At 37.0% G+C, this 17511-nt stretch overlaps 3 protein-coding genes across 3 annotated transcripts; 1 reads left to right on the top strand and 2 right to left on the bottom strand.

Annotated features, from left to right (window-relative positions):
• Nucleotides 1–581: 581 nt before the first annotated feature.
• On the top strand, nucleotides 582–2114 carry LOC102613165 (putative RING-H2 finger protein ATL12). Its single transcript, XM_006476071.4, has one exon. The coding sequence runs from the start codon at nucleotides 622–624 to the stop codon at nucleotides 1888–1890; it is 1269 nt and encodes a 422-aa protein (XP_006476134.1). The 5' UTR covers nucleotides 582–621; the 3' UTR covers nucleotides 1891–2114.
• A 478-nt stretch (nucleotides 2115–2592) lies between these two features.
• Nucleotides 2593–4514, bottom strand: LOC127901280 (uncharacterized). Its single transcript, XM_052438279.1, has 2 exons — nucleotides 4278–4514; nucleotides 2593–3084 (listed from the first exon to the last, which is right to left on the bottom strand). Exons 1-2 carry the CDS (start codon nucleotides 4512–4514, stop codon nucleotides 2593–2595), a joined length of 729 nt encoding a protein of 242 aa, XP_052294239.1.
• A 2753-nt stretch (nucleotides 4515–7267) lies between these two features.
• On the bottom strand, nucleotides 7268–10384 carry LOC102610890 (ankyrin repeat-containing protein At5g02620-like). Its single transcript, XM_006475984.3, has 3 exons — nucleotides 9875–10384; nucleotides 8471–8886; nucleotides 7268–8339 (listed from the first exon to the last, which is right to left on the bottom strand). The coding sequence occupies exons 1-3, from the start codon at nucleotides 10326–10328 to the stop codon at nucleotides 7434–7436; spliced, it is 1776 nt and encodes a 591-aa protein (XP_006476047.1). The 5' UTR covers nucleotides 10329–10384; the 3' UTR covers nucleotides 7268–7433.
• Nucleotides 10385–17511: the final 7127 nt, after the last annotated feature.

The following is a 17511-nucleotide window of genomic DNA, read 5'->3' as shown; positions in this document are numbered from 1 at the left end:
TGAAATTACTAACGTATTTCTGTTCTCGGAATCTTTTATGCTAATAATAACAAACTTTTTTCTCAAGGAAGACAACATTGTCCATTGACAAAGAAAATGACTCAAGTCATTCAAACCAACAAAAAATTTTACACCAATTAATTAAGGATTCAACGATATTTGGCCTGCAAGGCTTGGAAAGTCTTGTAACTTTTTCCTGAAAACTTTCAACCCTCCATTCGCAAACAAGGCACCATGTTTGTGGACTAATTTTAGGCACAGGGGATAAGGTTCGGTTAAAAGAGCTGATGTAAAGCACAAAAGAAGCTTAAAGAATCTTTCGTTCTTACAGGACAAATAGTCCTTTAAATTTAAATAAACTATTTGATATGAAAAATTGAATATAAAGATTACAGGTCAGCATTGTTTATCTATCTATTTAGGACAAACAGAAAGATCCCTTTCTGGGGACCAATTGGAAGTTTAAAAAACAAATTTAAAAAAATCGGTGAGTGCATATGTTGACAAACCCTTTTGTAATATTGTTTATTGTTAACATATAGTTAATTTTGTGCAGGATCTTCAATAGAGAAGTGTAGAAATTCAACAGAAGTTTCAAGCACGAAGTGTGATCATTTAGGCATGAGTCAATTTTGTGTGCTTATTGTGATATTTTTTTGCTTTTTCTTTCATGTTAAAGCTCAAGAAACATCAAATTCTGAGCCAGATTCTCTCCATCCACTCCACCCGAATATTGCAGTAGTTATTGGGGTCCTCTCAATTGCGTTCTCTTTGTTATTTCTTGTACTTGCCTACGCAAAATTCTGTCAATCAAACCATTCAAATTTTGCCGACGGCGATCCCCATCATCGAAATCTTCAGGAACTTGTACGTTCAAGATCTAGGTTTTCCGGTATTGATAAAGCAGTGATTGAGTCACTTCCACTTTTTAGGTTTGCTTCACTGCGGGGATCCAAAGAAGGCCTGGAGTGTGCTGTTTACTTATCAAAATTTGAAGATACTGAAATTCTCCGATTATTGCCCAAATGTAGGCATGCATTTCACATGAGCTGCATTGATCAGTGGCTTGAAGGTCACGCTAGCTGCCCTCTCTGCAGGTACAAGTTCGACGGGAGAGACCGCGGAAGCTTCTCTTACTCGAACAGCTTGAGATTCTTGAGGATCCCATCAAATCTAACAGAGGAACCAAATCTTGAAATTTTCGTCCAAAGAGAGCAAAGCCATCAAGGCTCTTCAAGGTTTAACCTCAGAAGCAGCTTTCGAAAGATTGAGCTAAATAAGAAACAAGAAGAGCTGCTAATTGAAGGAGGTAATAGAAGTTATGGTGACCAAAAACTCCTTCACAAGTTCAAGCACAAGATCATTGTGGCTGATGTTGTTATCAAGAACCGATGGAGTGATGTTAACTCCTCGGACTTATTGTCCTTGAACTCAGAAATGCTCAGTGTTATGTCAATCAATAGATTCTTACCTTCGAATTCCAAGAGTGGAAGATTTGATAATGTTTTCTCCGTGAATGATAATATGGTCAAGATCAAAGAAGATATAGAGAGGAAGAGATTATATGAGTCCAGGTTCAGTGGAATTGAAAAAAGTCACTCAGTCTCAGGTTCAAGCATTAGCTCTTCCTATTATAATGATGAAAATTCATCGAAACTTTTAAATGGTACAGAGAAGAGATCAATGTCTGAGATCACCAACTTTGCAAGGTTTAGAGAATTCAATATAAGTAAAAAAATTAGAGAAACTTCAGCTGGGGACGAAAGTAGAAAGGAGGAGAGGCTAAGGAGGGTTTGGTTGCCAATGGTGCAGAGAACGGTTCAGTGGTTTTCCGGTCGAGAAAGAAACTTCCAGGAATTAGAGCACAAAAGACAAGATCTGAACGTGTGATTGTGACGCTGACAATGACTCCGAATTGTATTCCAAGCAAATTTTTGGAGACATGTTGCATGCATTTCCGAGTTACTTATTTAGTCTTCAATTATGCGTTTCCAAAATCTTTACAAGTTGTTTGTTCTATTATCCGACTTTACGCTACTAAAGAAAGCAAATACTTGTTGCTCTCAACTAGCATCATCTACAGTTATGATTTTCTGTCAGTTTTCCATTGATTGTTCTATTAAATAAGCTATAATATGTATTTTAAATTAATTTCTAATCGTAATGCCGTCATCGATTCTTGTCCTCATCAGAGAGAGAATCCATACACCATTTTTATGGGGGTAAGTGCACTGATATTCCTGTTTATTTCATGTGTACATGCGTGCTTGTGGATAAATAGTCCGGAGCTGTCATCCACATTCCCAGTTGGGAATTGGATCCAATTCGACCTTGCAGAAAGAGAGCACTCTGTTTTCGAAATGGATTAGTGCCAGGTACTTACCTGCAGGGCTGTACCCTTTGGTGACATTTGTAACTCGTAACTGATACCGTACAAAATGGCTTTCATTTTTGCATTAACTTACATTAAAATACATAAAAGACTGAAAAGTGCACGGGACTGGACTACCCAGTGTGCTATCTGATAATATTAAGGCTACGTAAGTTAGCAATGCTCAAGAAGTGACAGAATCCCTGTATATCCCTTGTTCTCTAGTACAGATGGTAACCTGCTCCGTAAGAGTTATCAAATTCCGAATCACTAGATTTGTACCTCTCTTTCTGCATCATCTGCGTCCCTGCAATCAGGGTAATGCTCCTATCAGGGCTTCTATATTTATCTAAGATTTTCCTTGATTTCCTTATTCTAAGCAAATGCCTCACTGACAATACCATCAGGCCTGTAAATATGGCCAATGTGCACACACCCCCTACGGAAACTAAAACCACCAATACCCAGACCATCCCTCTCCCATGTGGCAAAATTGTCCACAAGGCAGCAATATAAGCTGCCGCCATTAATGATATCGACAGCCACATCAATTTGTGCATCATTGCCAATAATTTCATTAGCGATTTTCGTCCAACAGGAATATTGCTAACTAGTAAAATCACTATGCCTAGGGACAGGAACAATGACAAGATGTTGCAGACCATGAACACCTTAAAGGATGTCTGCTTACCCATAATGCTTTTCCCAGTGTCCTGCTCATATCCCCCCGGGGGATTTATTGTATGAAAAACAAACCAGTGAGATAACAAATTAAACAGTAGCTAACCAACGAAAACCAGCTTTTAGAAATTTCAAATGAAATAACAGAAAGCAAAATCAGAAGAGAGATGAAACCAAAACGATAAAAATAAATGGAACCCGAGGCCTACACAAGACAATCTTCTTAAAACAGATTTACCACCTCTTCGGAGTGCTTAAGGTCTGCTGGTATCTGTTTCCCAGGCTGCAACGGGTACGATTTTCCAGTCAAGCACATGCTGGAAATTCCGGCGAACCACAACAGCGAACTCGATTAGAGAAAGACGAAGAAGGATGAAGGAAAAAATAAGTGTGCTTTGTGCTGGTTTTTTCAGGTGTCCTAAAAACAGAAGAGGAGATGCTTTTTATAATCATGTGAGGATCTAACAGCTCATTTGTATTGAATTTCCGAATTCAATATGTTTTATTTAATTGTTATAACAGCCAAATCAATTTAATGAATTGATTTCAAAATTGAATTAAAAAAAACGTGAATAATTGTAAAAGCTGTTACTAATTCTTTGAATTCACATGAACTGTTACAATAAAAAAATTCAAAAGGAATTAAAAATGGGCCTAGCTTGTATGGATGATTTTGGGCTGACATTCGTGTACGCAGGACGCGTGGGCGCACACGAGTTCAACCAAATCGGTCTTGGATTCGCACCCCCCTTATGCACGCGCGTGTGGAGAGAGCCTCCATCCTTATAATTCTTACCCATGCATGGTTAAATGTTTATATTTAAACACTAATTCCTAGCCTTCTTTTTTCCATGTGGGATAAGTCTCATTTCCTTTCAAATTTCCAACTTCGAGGGTGAACTTTGAGAAACAATTTCTCATTCACCCAAGCATCATTTTGAGAAAATAATATTATACTTTTGAAGTATGAACGGAGTAGAATTCGAATCTCACAATATTTTTCACTTTCGTTAAGTGGGACCCACTCAAAATGTGCCCTCAAAATAGCATGTTATGCTATTTTTTCAACATTTATGCCAGCTGCAAACGTCACTGTGGCTATTAAAACTGCCACAACTATAATTGTTTTAAGTGCATTTCTTAAATCCTCCTTTTCGACTTCGATCTGCTTTTCCAGGTTACTTAGGTGCCAGTGGGGGTGATTTCCGGACGAAGATTTAGGTACTTTTTTAGGCATTGAAAATCTTATGCTCTGGCTGGTATCATCTAGGGGTTGAATTTGAATATCTGGGGACACTGGTGGCAACTGATCACAATTCTTAGCTCTTGCTTCTTGTAATGCGGATACAATTAGAAAAGCATCTCTATTACTTGCATCACGCTCAACTATATCTAGAGCAGTGAAACCATTTCGATTTATTGCATTTACTTGTACGCCAAGCTTCAGTAAATATATGACCATCTACGTCAAGCCAAAAGACAGAGGGAAGCAAAAGAGAGAGATGAGAAAAAAGAAAAAGAAAACATTAATTTCAGCTATAGAGTCGACCTGAATGCCAAATTCTTCAATGAAATACGGCTAGAACTAAGAACTTACACTAGTAAACTTTCCGGAAGTTGCGAGATGCAAGATGGTGTTGCCATCATTATCTGGCGTGTTCACAAGTTTTGTCATGAGAATCTAGTGCAATCATCAATGAAAGCATATAAACCAACAAAGTGTTGGCTCCACTGGCAATGGAGTCCCCTTAAGTGGCTTGACTGGTTTTGCTCCCCAGTTCGAGTCGTAGGGAAGTCGCCTTTGTTGGGAGAACCTGTGCCTCTTGGTTCGAGCGGAGACTTCTAGTCTGGGTTGTGGTACGGGCTTAAAGGTGCCTCCCACAGTTGGGGCCCTCCCCAGGATACCTCGTGGTCAAAACAAAAAAAAAAAAAAATCAATGAAAGCACATAAAATCTAAAGTTTTGATTGGAATTAACTAGGGCAAGACCCCATAAATCACAATGAACTTTTTGTAATGGAAATTCTGATATTTTATTAGACAAATTAAATAGAAGTTTACAACTTTTTCCTAATTGACATGAAGCACAAATACTAGGTATTTTATTCAAACTAAAAAAGTTGATCTCCTTCCTTGATTTTAAAATACGTAAAACTTCAAGACTTGGATGTCCAAGCCGTTTGTACCAAAGTTCTATTGTATTAAAATTTCCTTTTAATGCATTTAATGCTTTCTAATTGCTTTCCTCCAAAACTTAGAGATTGCTGCTTCTACTGCCTTTCGCCAGCACCTTGTTCTGTTTATTCTTAACAATAAAGCCGTTAGCATCAAATTCAAGAGAACAAGGAAAATCATTAGTAAGTTGGGCCACAGAGAGTAAATTCTTTTTCAATTGAGGGACAACAAGTACATCTTTTAGTACTAAAGGGCCATATTTAGTTTTTATAGAAATGTTTCCAATATGTTATATATCAAGTTTTTGTCTGTTACTTACAAAAATCTTATCATGGCCTTTATAATAAAAATTTTGTCGAGTTTACCTGGATCATTGACCATGTGTGCAGAAGCCCCCAAGTCCACATACAAATGTTGATTGTTTGATTTATTGAAGTTCATCGCAGCAAGGGCTTGTGGCACTTCTTCTTGATCCAAATATTCATATCGGCTCCAACATACAGCAGCACTGTGGGCCTTTTTTCCACATATTTGGCAAATAATTATGTCTTCTTTTTCTTGATGGTTGGCAATGCTTTTTGGAGCAGTTTGAGCATTTGAGGCAGTTTGTCTTTTTCGAGAATTAATGACTTTGTTTTCGTTTTGATATGAATGGCTTCCATTTTTGTTTGGGCCCCCACCATTTTGCACAAAACCTCATCCACGACCACCGTTTCTACCTCCTCTTTGGTTTCTTCCCCTTCCTCTAGCACCAAAGAACGCCTGATTTTGATTAACAAGCGTAACATCTTCTTGTTTTTGTACCATTATGGTTTGTTCATGATTCTGAAGGGCAAGGATGAAGTGCTTTAAAGTTGGATATGGAGGCTTAGTTAGCATGGCAGTCTTGAAATCCGCGTACTTAGGCCTGATTGTGTAAGTTGGAAGACTTTGTCTTCATCAGAAATTGGTTTCTCAATTGCTGTCAAGTTGTCGCACAATGATTTGAATTTCTTAAGAAATTCTTCGAGCTTGGTATTTCCCTTTTTAAGGGAGTAGAGGCTATCCTTCAACCAAGATTCTTGTTCCTTGGTGGTTGGAAGCATCTGCTCTTCAATGGAGAGCCATACTTCACAAGCGGTTTGGCCTTCTACAATCAAGCTCAGAACATCTTCAACCATCATCCCTCTAAGCCATGTCATCAATAATCCATCATTATTCATCCATTGGATAAATTCCAGATTTATTATTTCTTTCCCATCTTGTGTAACCATCTTCGTTGGAGTCTTGTCTTTTGCAATATGATGCTCCATCTCAGGGCTTTTGATTAAAGGAAGGACTTGAGACTTCCATAGAAGATAATTATTTGATGTGAGTTTAATAGAAACATGACTGGCACATTGATGAAAGGATTGAATGGTGAGTTTTGGTTCTGCAAAATTTTCAGCCATCTGCTCTGATACCATAAAAGATAATTTGATATAGATTAAATAGCTGAAGGAAAATATTATTTCTTCTTCACTTCTTTTCTTTAGATGATCCTATACAATTTATACAATGATAAGGAGGTATTTTAGAACTATGTTAGGACTTGACATAGGAGAATTTCCTATTATATCCACGAAGATTGTGATTTGAGAAAGTTTAGGCTAAAACTAATACTAGCCATTGTTGTTAAGTCTTGAACTTGGTAAGCCTTTAGCTGGAAAATTTATTCCTTCCTTTTGTAGAGTTCATGATTGCCTTGCTGTCATTGTCTTGATTGTGGTTGATTTGAAATTGATTCTTATCACGGTTTAAAAATACAAATTATTAAACCTAACAAGTACCACCACCAAGTTAGCAAAAAGTACCTAAATGCCCAGTTGAAGCTGCAACATGGAGAGAGGTGGTCATGCGTGCTTGTGGATAAATAGTCCCGAGCTGTTATTCACATTCCCAGTTGGGAATTGGATCCAATCCAACCTTGCAGAAAGAGAGCACTCTGTTTTCAAAATGGATTAGTGCCAGGTACTTAACTGCGGTCATGTACCCTTTGGTAGCATTTGTAACTCGTAACTGATACCGTACAAAATGGCTTTCATTTTTGCTATAACTTACATTAAAATACATAAAAGACTGAAAAGTGCACGGGACTGGACTACCCAGCATGCTATCTGATAATATTAACGATACGTAAGTTAGCAATGCTCGAGAAGTCACTGAATCCCAGTACATCCCTTATACATCTAGTACAGAGCGTAAACTGCTTCGTAAGAGTTATCAAATTCCGAATCACTAGATTCGTAGCTCTCTTTCTGCATCATCTGCCTCTCTGCAACCAGGCTAGTGCTACTATCAGGGATTCCATATTTATCTAAGATTTTCCTTGATTTCCTTATTCTAAGCAAATGCCTCACTGACAATGCCATCAGCCCTGCAAATATGGCCAATGTGCACACTCCCCCTACGGAAACTAAAACCACCAACTCCCAAACCATCCCTCTCCCATGTGGCATAATTGTCCATAAGGCAGCAACATAAGCTGCCGCCATTAATGATATAGACAGCCACATCAATTTGTGCATCACCGCCAATAATTTCATTAGTGATTTTCGTCCAACATGAATATTGCTAACTAGTAAAATCACTATGCCTAGGGACAGGAACAATGCCAAGATGTTGCAGACCATGAACACCTTAAAGGAGATTTGCTTACCCACAATGCTTTTCCCAGTAACTTGGTTATATCCCCCTGGGGGATTTATGCCAGCTGCAAACGTCACTGTGGCTATTAAAACTGCCACAACAATAATTGTTTTACGTGCATTTCTTAAACCCTCCTTTTCGACTTCAATCTGCTTTTCCAGGTTACTTAGGTGCCAGTGGGGGTGATTTCCGGACGAAGATTTAGGTACTTTTTTAGGCATTGAAAATCTTATGCTCTGGCTGGTATCATCTAGGGGTTGAATTTGAATATCTGGGGACACTGGTGGCAACTGATCACAATTCTTAGCTCCTGCTTCTTGTAATGCGGATACTATTAGAAAAGCATCTCTATTACTTGCATCACGCTCAACTATATCTAGAGCAGTGAAACCATTCCGATTTATTGCATTTACTTGTACGCCAAGCTTCAGTAAGTATATGACCATCTACGTCAAGCCAAAAGACAGAGGGAAGCAAAAGAGAGAGAGGAGAAAAAAGAAAAAGAAAACATTAATTTCAGCTATAGAGTCGACCTGAATGCCAAATTAATGAAATACGGCTAGAACTAAGAACTTACACTAGTAAACTTTCCGGCAGTTGCGAGATGTAAGATTGTGTTGCCATCATTATCTGGCGTGTTCACAAGTTTTGTGGTGTTCAAAGTCTCCATCAAGTGCTTTACGGCTTCATATTGATTGTTCTTGACTCCAAGATGCAGAACTGTCTCTCCGTGTAATGTTCTAATCTCAGAGGACTCAAGGTTCACAGAGAGTATTTCGTCAATAATGTTTACCCTGCCTTTGATGGTAGCCCAATGCAGTGGTGTTCGACCTTCATTGTCTTGCGAAGAAGAAAGGTCAGGATCCATCTTTAGCAGCTCTCTGGTTATCTCTAGATGGCCTTTGCTGCTACACAGGGTCAACGGTGTACGGCCGTTGGGGTCTTTTTTCCATGTGAATTCTGGCCGCGCCTCTAGAAGTTCGTTCACAATTTCTACAAGGTATGCATGATAGGAACTCGGTCATGGCTACTAGAAAAGCCAAGATGCCAAATTTTGACGGCGATGCGGATATCAATACGGTACAACAACAGCTAAATAACGTCGGTGATGCCTAAATTGATAACTGTTTAACAAAGGGAATGACTCTTTCTATGTTTTAATCGTGTTCAATTTTTACTTAATTTAGCTTTATATGGTGTTTGATTAAAGGATCGTTTCATATTTTAGATCACTATCATGTAACATACTTGGAAGTTAAAAGAGAAGTTTATGGATGCCTGTATAGAAGACTTTTCACGTATCTTTGTAGTAAGTATATTTTCTTAAAATTGTTGTGGACAACGACTTCTGAAATGGTAAATGATCATAGTATAATGTTGTTTAGTACAGCGGCTTCCCCTCCCCATAAAAAATCTCCTCCATTTTTTAAGTCTTTTCAATATTGAAACCTAAATTTTCATTCCTCACTCCAATACAAGAAATATTATGTATAATATTGTGTAAAACTTATACTGTGGTAAGAAAAATTTTCTTTGTGTAATGAAAAACAAAAATATGAATTGAAGAGGTCTTATATCAAATAATGTTGAATTAAAACTATGTACTCTTTAAAACACATCCAAAGGAAAAAGAGTATTGATATTTAAATCGAAGATTCTAACACGCTAACAACAAACAACTATAAAATCATATAGGGTTATAGGATTAAGTTAGAAATCAGCATTCTTTTTCATTTAACACTAACAACATTATACGATTTTACCATTATTTCTATTGCGATTATGTCTCCCTTAGGACTCTTTTTTTTTGGAGGGGGGGGGGGGGGGGGGCGGGGGGGAGGGGGAAAGAGAGTGGAGATTGAAGAAGAGTAACACGTGAGAAGACATAGAGGCCCACCGTTAGATTTATTTGGTCAAACTTTGGTATAAAAATACAAATTATTAAACCTAACAGTTACCACCACGAAGTTAGCAAAAGTACCTAAATGCCCAGCTGAAGCTGCAACATGAAGAGAAGTGGTCAATCCATCATCCATCTCGAGCAGCGACACCGATGGATAGTTGAGCAGCTGCTTGACAACATCAAGCCTCCCTCTCTCACACGCCACATAAAGCGCACTCTCCTTGTTTCTATTCATCTTGTGAACCACCCAAGAATCAGTCTCCAGAAAGAGCCTCACAATGTGTAGCCTCCCTTCTCTGCATGCTTCATGCACTGGAGTCTCCAATTTTTCATTCGTTGCCGCCAACATCTCTGGACACAACTTCAAAATCTCCAACGCCAACTCTTCGTGCCCATAACGTGCTGCTAAGTGTAGGACTGTGTTCAAAGATCCAGGAACAGTTTGTTTGATTATTTCCTCATCTTTTTGAACCAGATTCAGAAAATTTGGTGTCTCCCCTTTGAGTACGGTCTCAAAGAGGCGTTCGTCCATTTCTCAATAACAGAAGTTGCAGCTAGCGAGCTACCGGGAATTGGGTTGATGAGAGGAGAATTTAAATATTTAATTATAAAGAGACAGCAAGGCTTTGTTTTGACTTCGACAGACTACGAAATTTCCCTGTCATTGCATAGGCACTAGTAGTGGGGTCTTTTTAGATTTCTCCGAAAAACAAATAACTTTAATATCTAAACAGGAAAAATCAAAATTTCAGGCTTGACTACTGAGTCACTGTTCGCAATTGAGACGCGAACAAATGAGAGGAGGCACCATGAAATTTCTCCATGATTGCACACGTTTTAATTTAGGAGTCATCTTAATTTTGTCATGATCCAACCTAAACCTGACAAGATATCATCCACTTTGGGCCTTAACAAAAGCTGCATGGTTTTGTTTTCAAGGTGTCCATACATCCCAAAACGCGTCTTGCCAATTAAGGTGTGGATCACCCCTTATAAAATCAGCATCTCTCTCATGTTTTGCCGATGTGGGATTCACCTAGGATGTTACATTTCGCTCAAGAGAATACGAGGAGCTGCTTTGATACCATAATGTCATGACCCAACCTAAACCTGGCAAGATATTGTCTGCTTTGGGCCTTAATAAGACCCGCATGGTTTTGTTTCCAAGGCATCCATACACACCAAAATGTGTCTTGCCAATTAAGGTATGGATCACCCCTTATAAACTCAGCATCTCTATCGTGCCTTACCGATGTGGAATTTGCCTAGGATGTTACAAATTTCGTTAGAAAGTAATATTTTACATATCTCTAGTCCTACATTTATAATATAGTCAATAGTGAACCGGAATAACAAAAAGAGTAGTGCAATTAGCACCCTAAAAATCCTCAGAAAAATCACTTTTAAGGGTATTTTCGAAAATGCACATTAATTTTTCAATCAAATAATATATTTCTTTGTCTTTCTCACTCTAACTCTTTTTCTCTCTCTATATCTAAGATCTCAAACTCTGTACACTATTTACAAGTATTTGGTTTTTTATCTACCACCATCTTTTTTGTTGCTTGTTTTCTTTATAAACAAAACCTAATATTGTTTCTTTATTTAGTTTCTTAAGATTTGAAAATTCACCAAACATACACAAGTTTAATGGTTTCCACTCTCTTAAATGGGAATATTGAAAATAAATATGGCTATAATAAGGATATGCAAAATTAAGGAGCTAGCTTTTTTATTTTATTTTTTACAAATGCAAGTTTTACAATCACAGAGAAGATATATCTAAATGGGGTGTAAATAGTTTTAGATAAGAAAGAGATTATGCCTTAGTTAAGGATAAATAAATAAAAATAAATAAAAATAATTTTATAAAGTATTATGGGTGTCAATAGCACCACGTATAATAAAATTTCAGACTTGAATATTCTTGAGAGACACCATTCACATTGTGCGGCCACATATGTTTTTTGTTCACTCTTAACTTTTAAAATGAAAAAAAAAATCTATTAACTGATTGTATATAAATGCCTTCAATGACTCAGATTGAAAACATTTGACATGGATAGCAATCATATTGTATTTGCTTCAACTAGTTAATTATAAGTTTAGCGTATTCAGGTTTTGAAATCTCTTTAAGCCACTTTTTTATTTGTGACTCATGATTCACCATTTTTATTCATGTCAAATCAACCAGTTAACGACACAAAACTATTTAAAAAAATTATTTTTTATAGTTTTATTTCTTGTTTAACTTTTGAAAGTGTAGTTAAGACTGTTTTGTAGTAATCGCTGATGTAAAAGAGTTTTTATTTGTTATTTTATTGTTCAATTTGTTTTTAGGTGGTATTGTATTTCACTTGTTAAATTAAATTTAGATTGGTGTTAAACGAATTGGATCCAATGATTAATGGGTTAAATAAAGTAATCCTCTCTAATATTGTAAGGTAGTCAAATTAGTTGTAATGATTCAGGTTAAAATATAAAACATATATAATAATCACGTCGTGTATGTCTAATGACAGAAATGAGTTAGAGATTGTCAACCCGAAACCAACGCGATTGGAAAAATCAACACAAAAATAAAAATGGAAGCCCAATTTGAACTCAATTAGTGTTTTAAAAGAAATGCAGACCTAAACACCATGCAGAGCTGACTCGTTAGGAATCATTTGTCATCCTTAGTAATAATGACAATGAAGAGAAAATATATATATATATATATATACACACACACACATACGTACATACATACATATACTCTAATTTAGAATTTTAAAGTGCAAAAAAGTTTAAGAAAAGATATAAACCGCATGGTCTTTAAGTTTCAAATTTCTTAAACACCATAATTTTAAAGTTTTATCAAAATTTCCATCACTTTAAAATTCTAAATAAGATCGGGACCAATATTTACAAGCTTTTTATTATACAAATAGTAAATTAAATTAACTTAACTTATAAGCCAACTAATGCTTATCATATACTTTAATACTGTAACTTTTAATTAAATTACAATTGCTCAAATTTAAAACCAAATATGACTTTAAGATTTTTGCTATGACTCCACAAACTCGGAGCCACTGTGAAGTCATGGACTTAGAGAAGATGAACGACACCATTTAGCGAAATGTCTTCAATTCGACAAATGATGAAAAAAAAAGGGTCCTCGACTTGGAATTAACCCTTAAACTAAAATTATGTAAAGTTTCTTTTTTTCTTTTTTTTTTCTTTTTTGGCCATTGGAAAAATGAAAAAGAGAAGGGAATATATATATATCGAAATGTCCTTAATTTCATGACTAACGAAAATAATGTTCGGAATTTGATGAATGTTGAAACATGTATCCTCGTGCAAAAATTAACCTGAAACTTATAAGAAACTTACTCTTTGATTTTTAGAATTGCCATCTTTCTGGAGGCAATTAATTCCGCTATCCCATCGAAATATCGTCTCCCTCTAATAGTTAGTTGAAGATGATTACGCTTTTGCGTATTTATCTTTCCTAGGCTCATCATGTCATTTTCATATAATTAAATTAGAGAATGCACCAGTCACCATCCGAGAATGAATATGAGAAACTACCTTTGCGGACTTATTAAATTACTAAAGAAACGGGGTGTACGTAGGAACTGGCCTACAAGTCGTAGCAAGAGTAGGCCCCGAGTGAATATTATTGAACAAGAAAGTCAGAAAAATACAGCTACGCCATTCGCCCGTAACCTGAATCTTGGTGACGAACGACCTGACTTCATAACTCATCGAGTCTTTTTTTTTTTTTTTAATTTCCCTTGAAAAAATTCTCTATCCATTTTCTTTATTTATTTATTGGGCTGACCTTGCTCTGCTTCGAGCCCAATTTGTTGGCATTAGAAAAAGCATAATTTCTCAGACCTTTGTTGTCGTTCCGAAATCAAATCAGCCTATACCTACCCCAGCTGCAGGTCAGCTAAAATTCATTATTAGCTCACAAGCAGTATCCCTAAGCAAAGCACGAAGCTGACCTTCCTGATCAATTTGCACTTAATGCATACCCTCCATTTTTTTTTTTTTTTTCAATTTAGCATCTTCACTCTTTTATTCCTACAGTAACATTATCTAGCTATTTATAGAATATCAACAACCAAGTGTTGTTCTTGAGATAAATATAGAATCCAAGAACCTCTACACATGTACGTGGTTACATAACGTTTTTATGTTGTCTTTTGATCCACTCAATTCATTGAGATTTGATTATTTTACCCATACAACATAGGAACCATCAAATTGTTTTAAAAACAAACACTAAATACATATAATCTGCTTCTAGTTAGAAATGTAGTTACACTATTGTAAAAGTAAAATGCTCTTTTTTCCCTTATTTTTTATGTCGTCGTAAACCAACGCACCCCAACCTTTAATCAATTAAGTCTGAGATTCCCAGGTTAATTAGAAAACTTTAGTTAAACACAAGTCATAACACAGTGTATATAATTATAGAAAGAGTACAAAAATTACTAGTAAAAATGGTCCCTATGTATCTGTTATTTCGTATCGTAAGTGCTGATAATCGCATTTCGCAAATTCACATGGAATATTTCCGCGAATGATATTGCTATGCCTTTGCTACAAGTATAAACTGTCTGATTTTGATCACACGCAGATTTAAGAAGGTTGTTGGGTTAAAACTTTTAAAATTTGTTTGACGATTCACATGCAGATTTTGATCACGTTCATTGTCCTGCGAAGAAGAAAGGTCAGGATCCATCTTTAGCAGCTCTCCGGTTATCTCTAGATGGCCTTTGCTGCTACACAGGTGCAACGGTGTACGGCCGTTGGGGTCTTTTTTCCATGTGAATTCTGGCCGCGCCTCTAGAAGTTCGTTCACAATTTCTACAAGGTATGCATGATAGGAACACGGTCATGGCTACTAGAAATGCCAAGATGCCAAATTTTGACGTTGACGCGGATATCAAAACGGTATAACAACAGCTAAATAACGTTGGTGACGCCTAAATTGGTATATGTTTAACAAAGGGAATGACTCTTTCTATGGTGTAGTTGTTGTGCGCGGAATGCGGAATCAAGCGCACCAAATAATTACTGAAAAATAAAGGATATAAGAATTTACGTGGTTCGGTAATTAAACCTACATCCACGAAGGTAAAAAAGAATAATTGTTTATTTAATAATTAATATAATACAATATTTGAGTAACGAATCTCACTTCCTAGAAACCCAAATATACCCAGTACTCTCACACTCTGCAGTAAAGATAAATTTCCCAGACACACGACTCTCACTTCTCTCAAAAGCTTAGAAACTTATAAGCTTAACAATTTTGGGATGATTTAGAATGGAATAAGTGCCATCTATTTATAGGAAAAATAATGGCACTATTACACCAACCCCTTTACTATTTCACCTAACCTAAGCCAATAGTCAATGGTGTCCATTTGGCAAATTTGACAAATTTGCCAACTTTCCATTTTTTCTTCAAATGTTTGGTAGCCATTTGAAATTTTGCATTCATTTTGAATTTCAATGTCGCGTGCATGACTTTTCAACAATTCTCCACCTCGGCGAAAATTTGTCCAAATCTGAGCCGACTACCAACAAACCCTCATCCCCAAAGTGATCCTTCAATAAGGATCCAGAATGGCTGTGTCGTTTTGACTGCCTACGTACCCAAAATTTGGGATCAAGCCAACCGTAGTTCAAAATTCCCGAAGGACATATCTTTAACACAATCGAAGGATTTGAATTAATTTCAAGCAATGTTGAAACTTAACTCCAGAAACTACATTCGTCAACATATCTGATGGATTATCTTTGGTATCGATCTTTCTCAACAACACAACACCGCTCTCGATAATCTCTCTCACATAATGATATTTCACATCTATGTGCTTCGTCCGAGCGTGATATGTTTGATTCTTCCCAAGGAATATCGCACTTTGATTATCACAGAAGACCGTAATGTTCTCCTGGATTACTCCCAAATCACCTAACAAGCCTTTCAACCAGATAACTTCCTTTACAGCTTCAGTTGCTGCCATGTACTTTGCTTCCGTAGTGGACAGAGCAATTGTCGATTGCAAAATTGACCTCCAGCTAACCGGACCTCCACCCAATGTGAATACGTAGCCCGTTGTTGATCTTCGCTTGTCAAGGTCTCCAGCGAAATCAGAATCACAATACCCAACACATTGTTGACCACAATCCTTCTTGAACAATAACCCAACATCAACTGTCCCATACAGATATCGAAGAATCCACTTTACTGTAAGCCAGTGACTTTTACCCGGATCGTGCATGTATCTACTAACCATGCTTACTGCTTGAGATATATCGGGCCTTGTACATACCATAGCATACATAAGACTACCTACAGCACTAGCATATGGAACACGAGCCATGTAATCGCGCTTCTCTTGAGATTTAGGACATGAAGAAGAGCCTAATTTGAAATGAGGAGCTAGAGGTGTACATACCGGTTTAGTTTTGTCATCCATACCGAATCTTTCTAGCACTTTCTTCAAAAAAGACTTTTGAGTCAACCATACGCTCCCATTCTTCTTGTCTCTACAAATCTCCATCCCAAGTATTCTCTATACATCACCCAAGTCTTTCATCTCGAACTCAGAAGCCAGCTGCTTCTTTAATCTTTCGATCTCATCTATATTCTTCGAAACTATAAGCATATCATCGACATAGAGTAGCAAATAGATGAAAGCTTTATCTGGTAGTCTTCTAAAGTAAACACAATGATCGTGTTCACTTCTGGTGAATTTCTGCCATCGTATAAATTGATCAAATCTTTTGTACCACTGCCTTGGCGATTGCTTCAGTCCGTACAAAGATTTAATCAACCTACACACATGATTCTCCTTTCCAGCAACTCTGAAACCACAAGGCTGAATCGTATAGATTTTCTCCTCCAAATCTCCATGTAAGAACGCTGTCTTAACATCCAACTGAGCCAACTCTAACACATATTCTGCAACTAAGGCAAGTAGGATACGAATGAAAGTATGTTTTACAACTGGAGAGAAAACTTCATTGTAGTCAATACCTTCCTTTTGAGTAAAACATTTTGCCACGAGCCTTGCCTTGTATCGAGGAGTTGTTTGATTCGGAGATCCTTGCTTTTTGGTGTAGACCCATTTATTGCCAATAGCCCTTTTCCCCTTTGGTAACTTTACAAGTTCCCAAGTTTGGTTTTGAAGGAGAGATTTCATCTCTTCCTCCATGGCTAGCTTCCACTGATCACTTTCACTACTGCGTAATGCTTCACCGAAAGTGTTGGGGATGTCATCATCAATAACTGGAAGTGCATAGGCTACCACCATATTTTTAGTAAGCCATCCGGATTTCTTTATCTCTCTTTTTGGCCTCCTTGTTGCTATAAAATCATCATTATCTACATCATCAATTGTTTCTTCATTTTGTGGGACATCAGAAGAAACAACCTCTTCTTCAACTCTAGGTGTCACATCCATAGTTGAACCATTCATTGATGTAGAACTAACTGGTACATATGGAGTTGCATCAAACTCCATCCACTGCAATACCTCTGTGGTATTGTTCTCCACCTGCTGAGAACTTGAAGCTTTTATCATTGAAACTTCATCAAATGTGACATCTCTGCTACACACAAACTTTTTGTCTTCGAGATCCCAAAGCTTGAAGCCCTTTACTCCACCTTTGAATCCCACAAAGATAGATTTTCTAGCACGAGG

Source organism: Citrus sinensis, chromosome 1 (genome assembly GCF_022201045.2).
Source record: "Citrus sinensis cultivar Valencia sweet orange chromosome 1, DVS_A1.0, whole genome shotgun sequence".
In the NCBI taxonomy this organism is placed as follows: Eukaryota; Viridiplantae; Streptophyta; class Magnoliopsida; order Sapindales; family Rutaceae; genus Citrus; species Citrus sinensis.
This window is presented reverse-complemented; position numbering and strand designations above follow the sequence as displayed.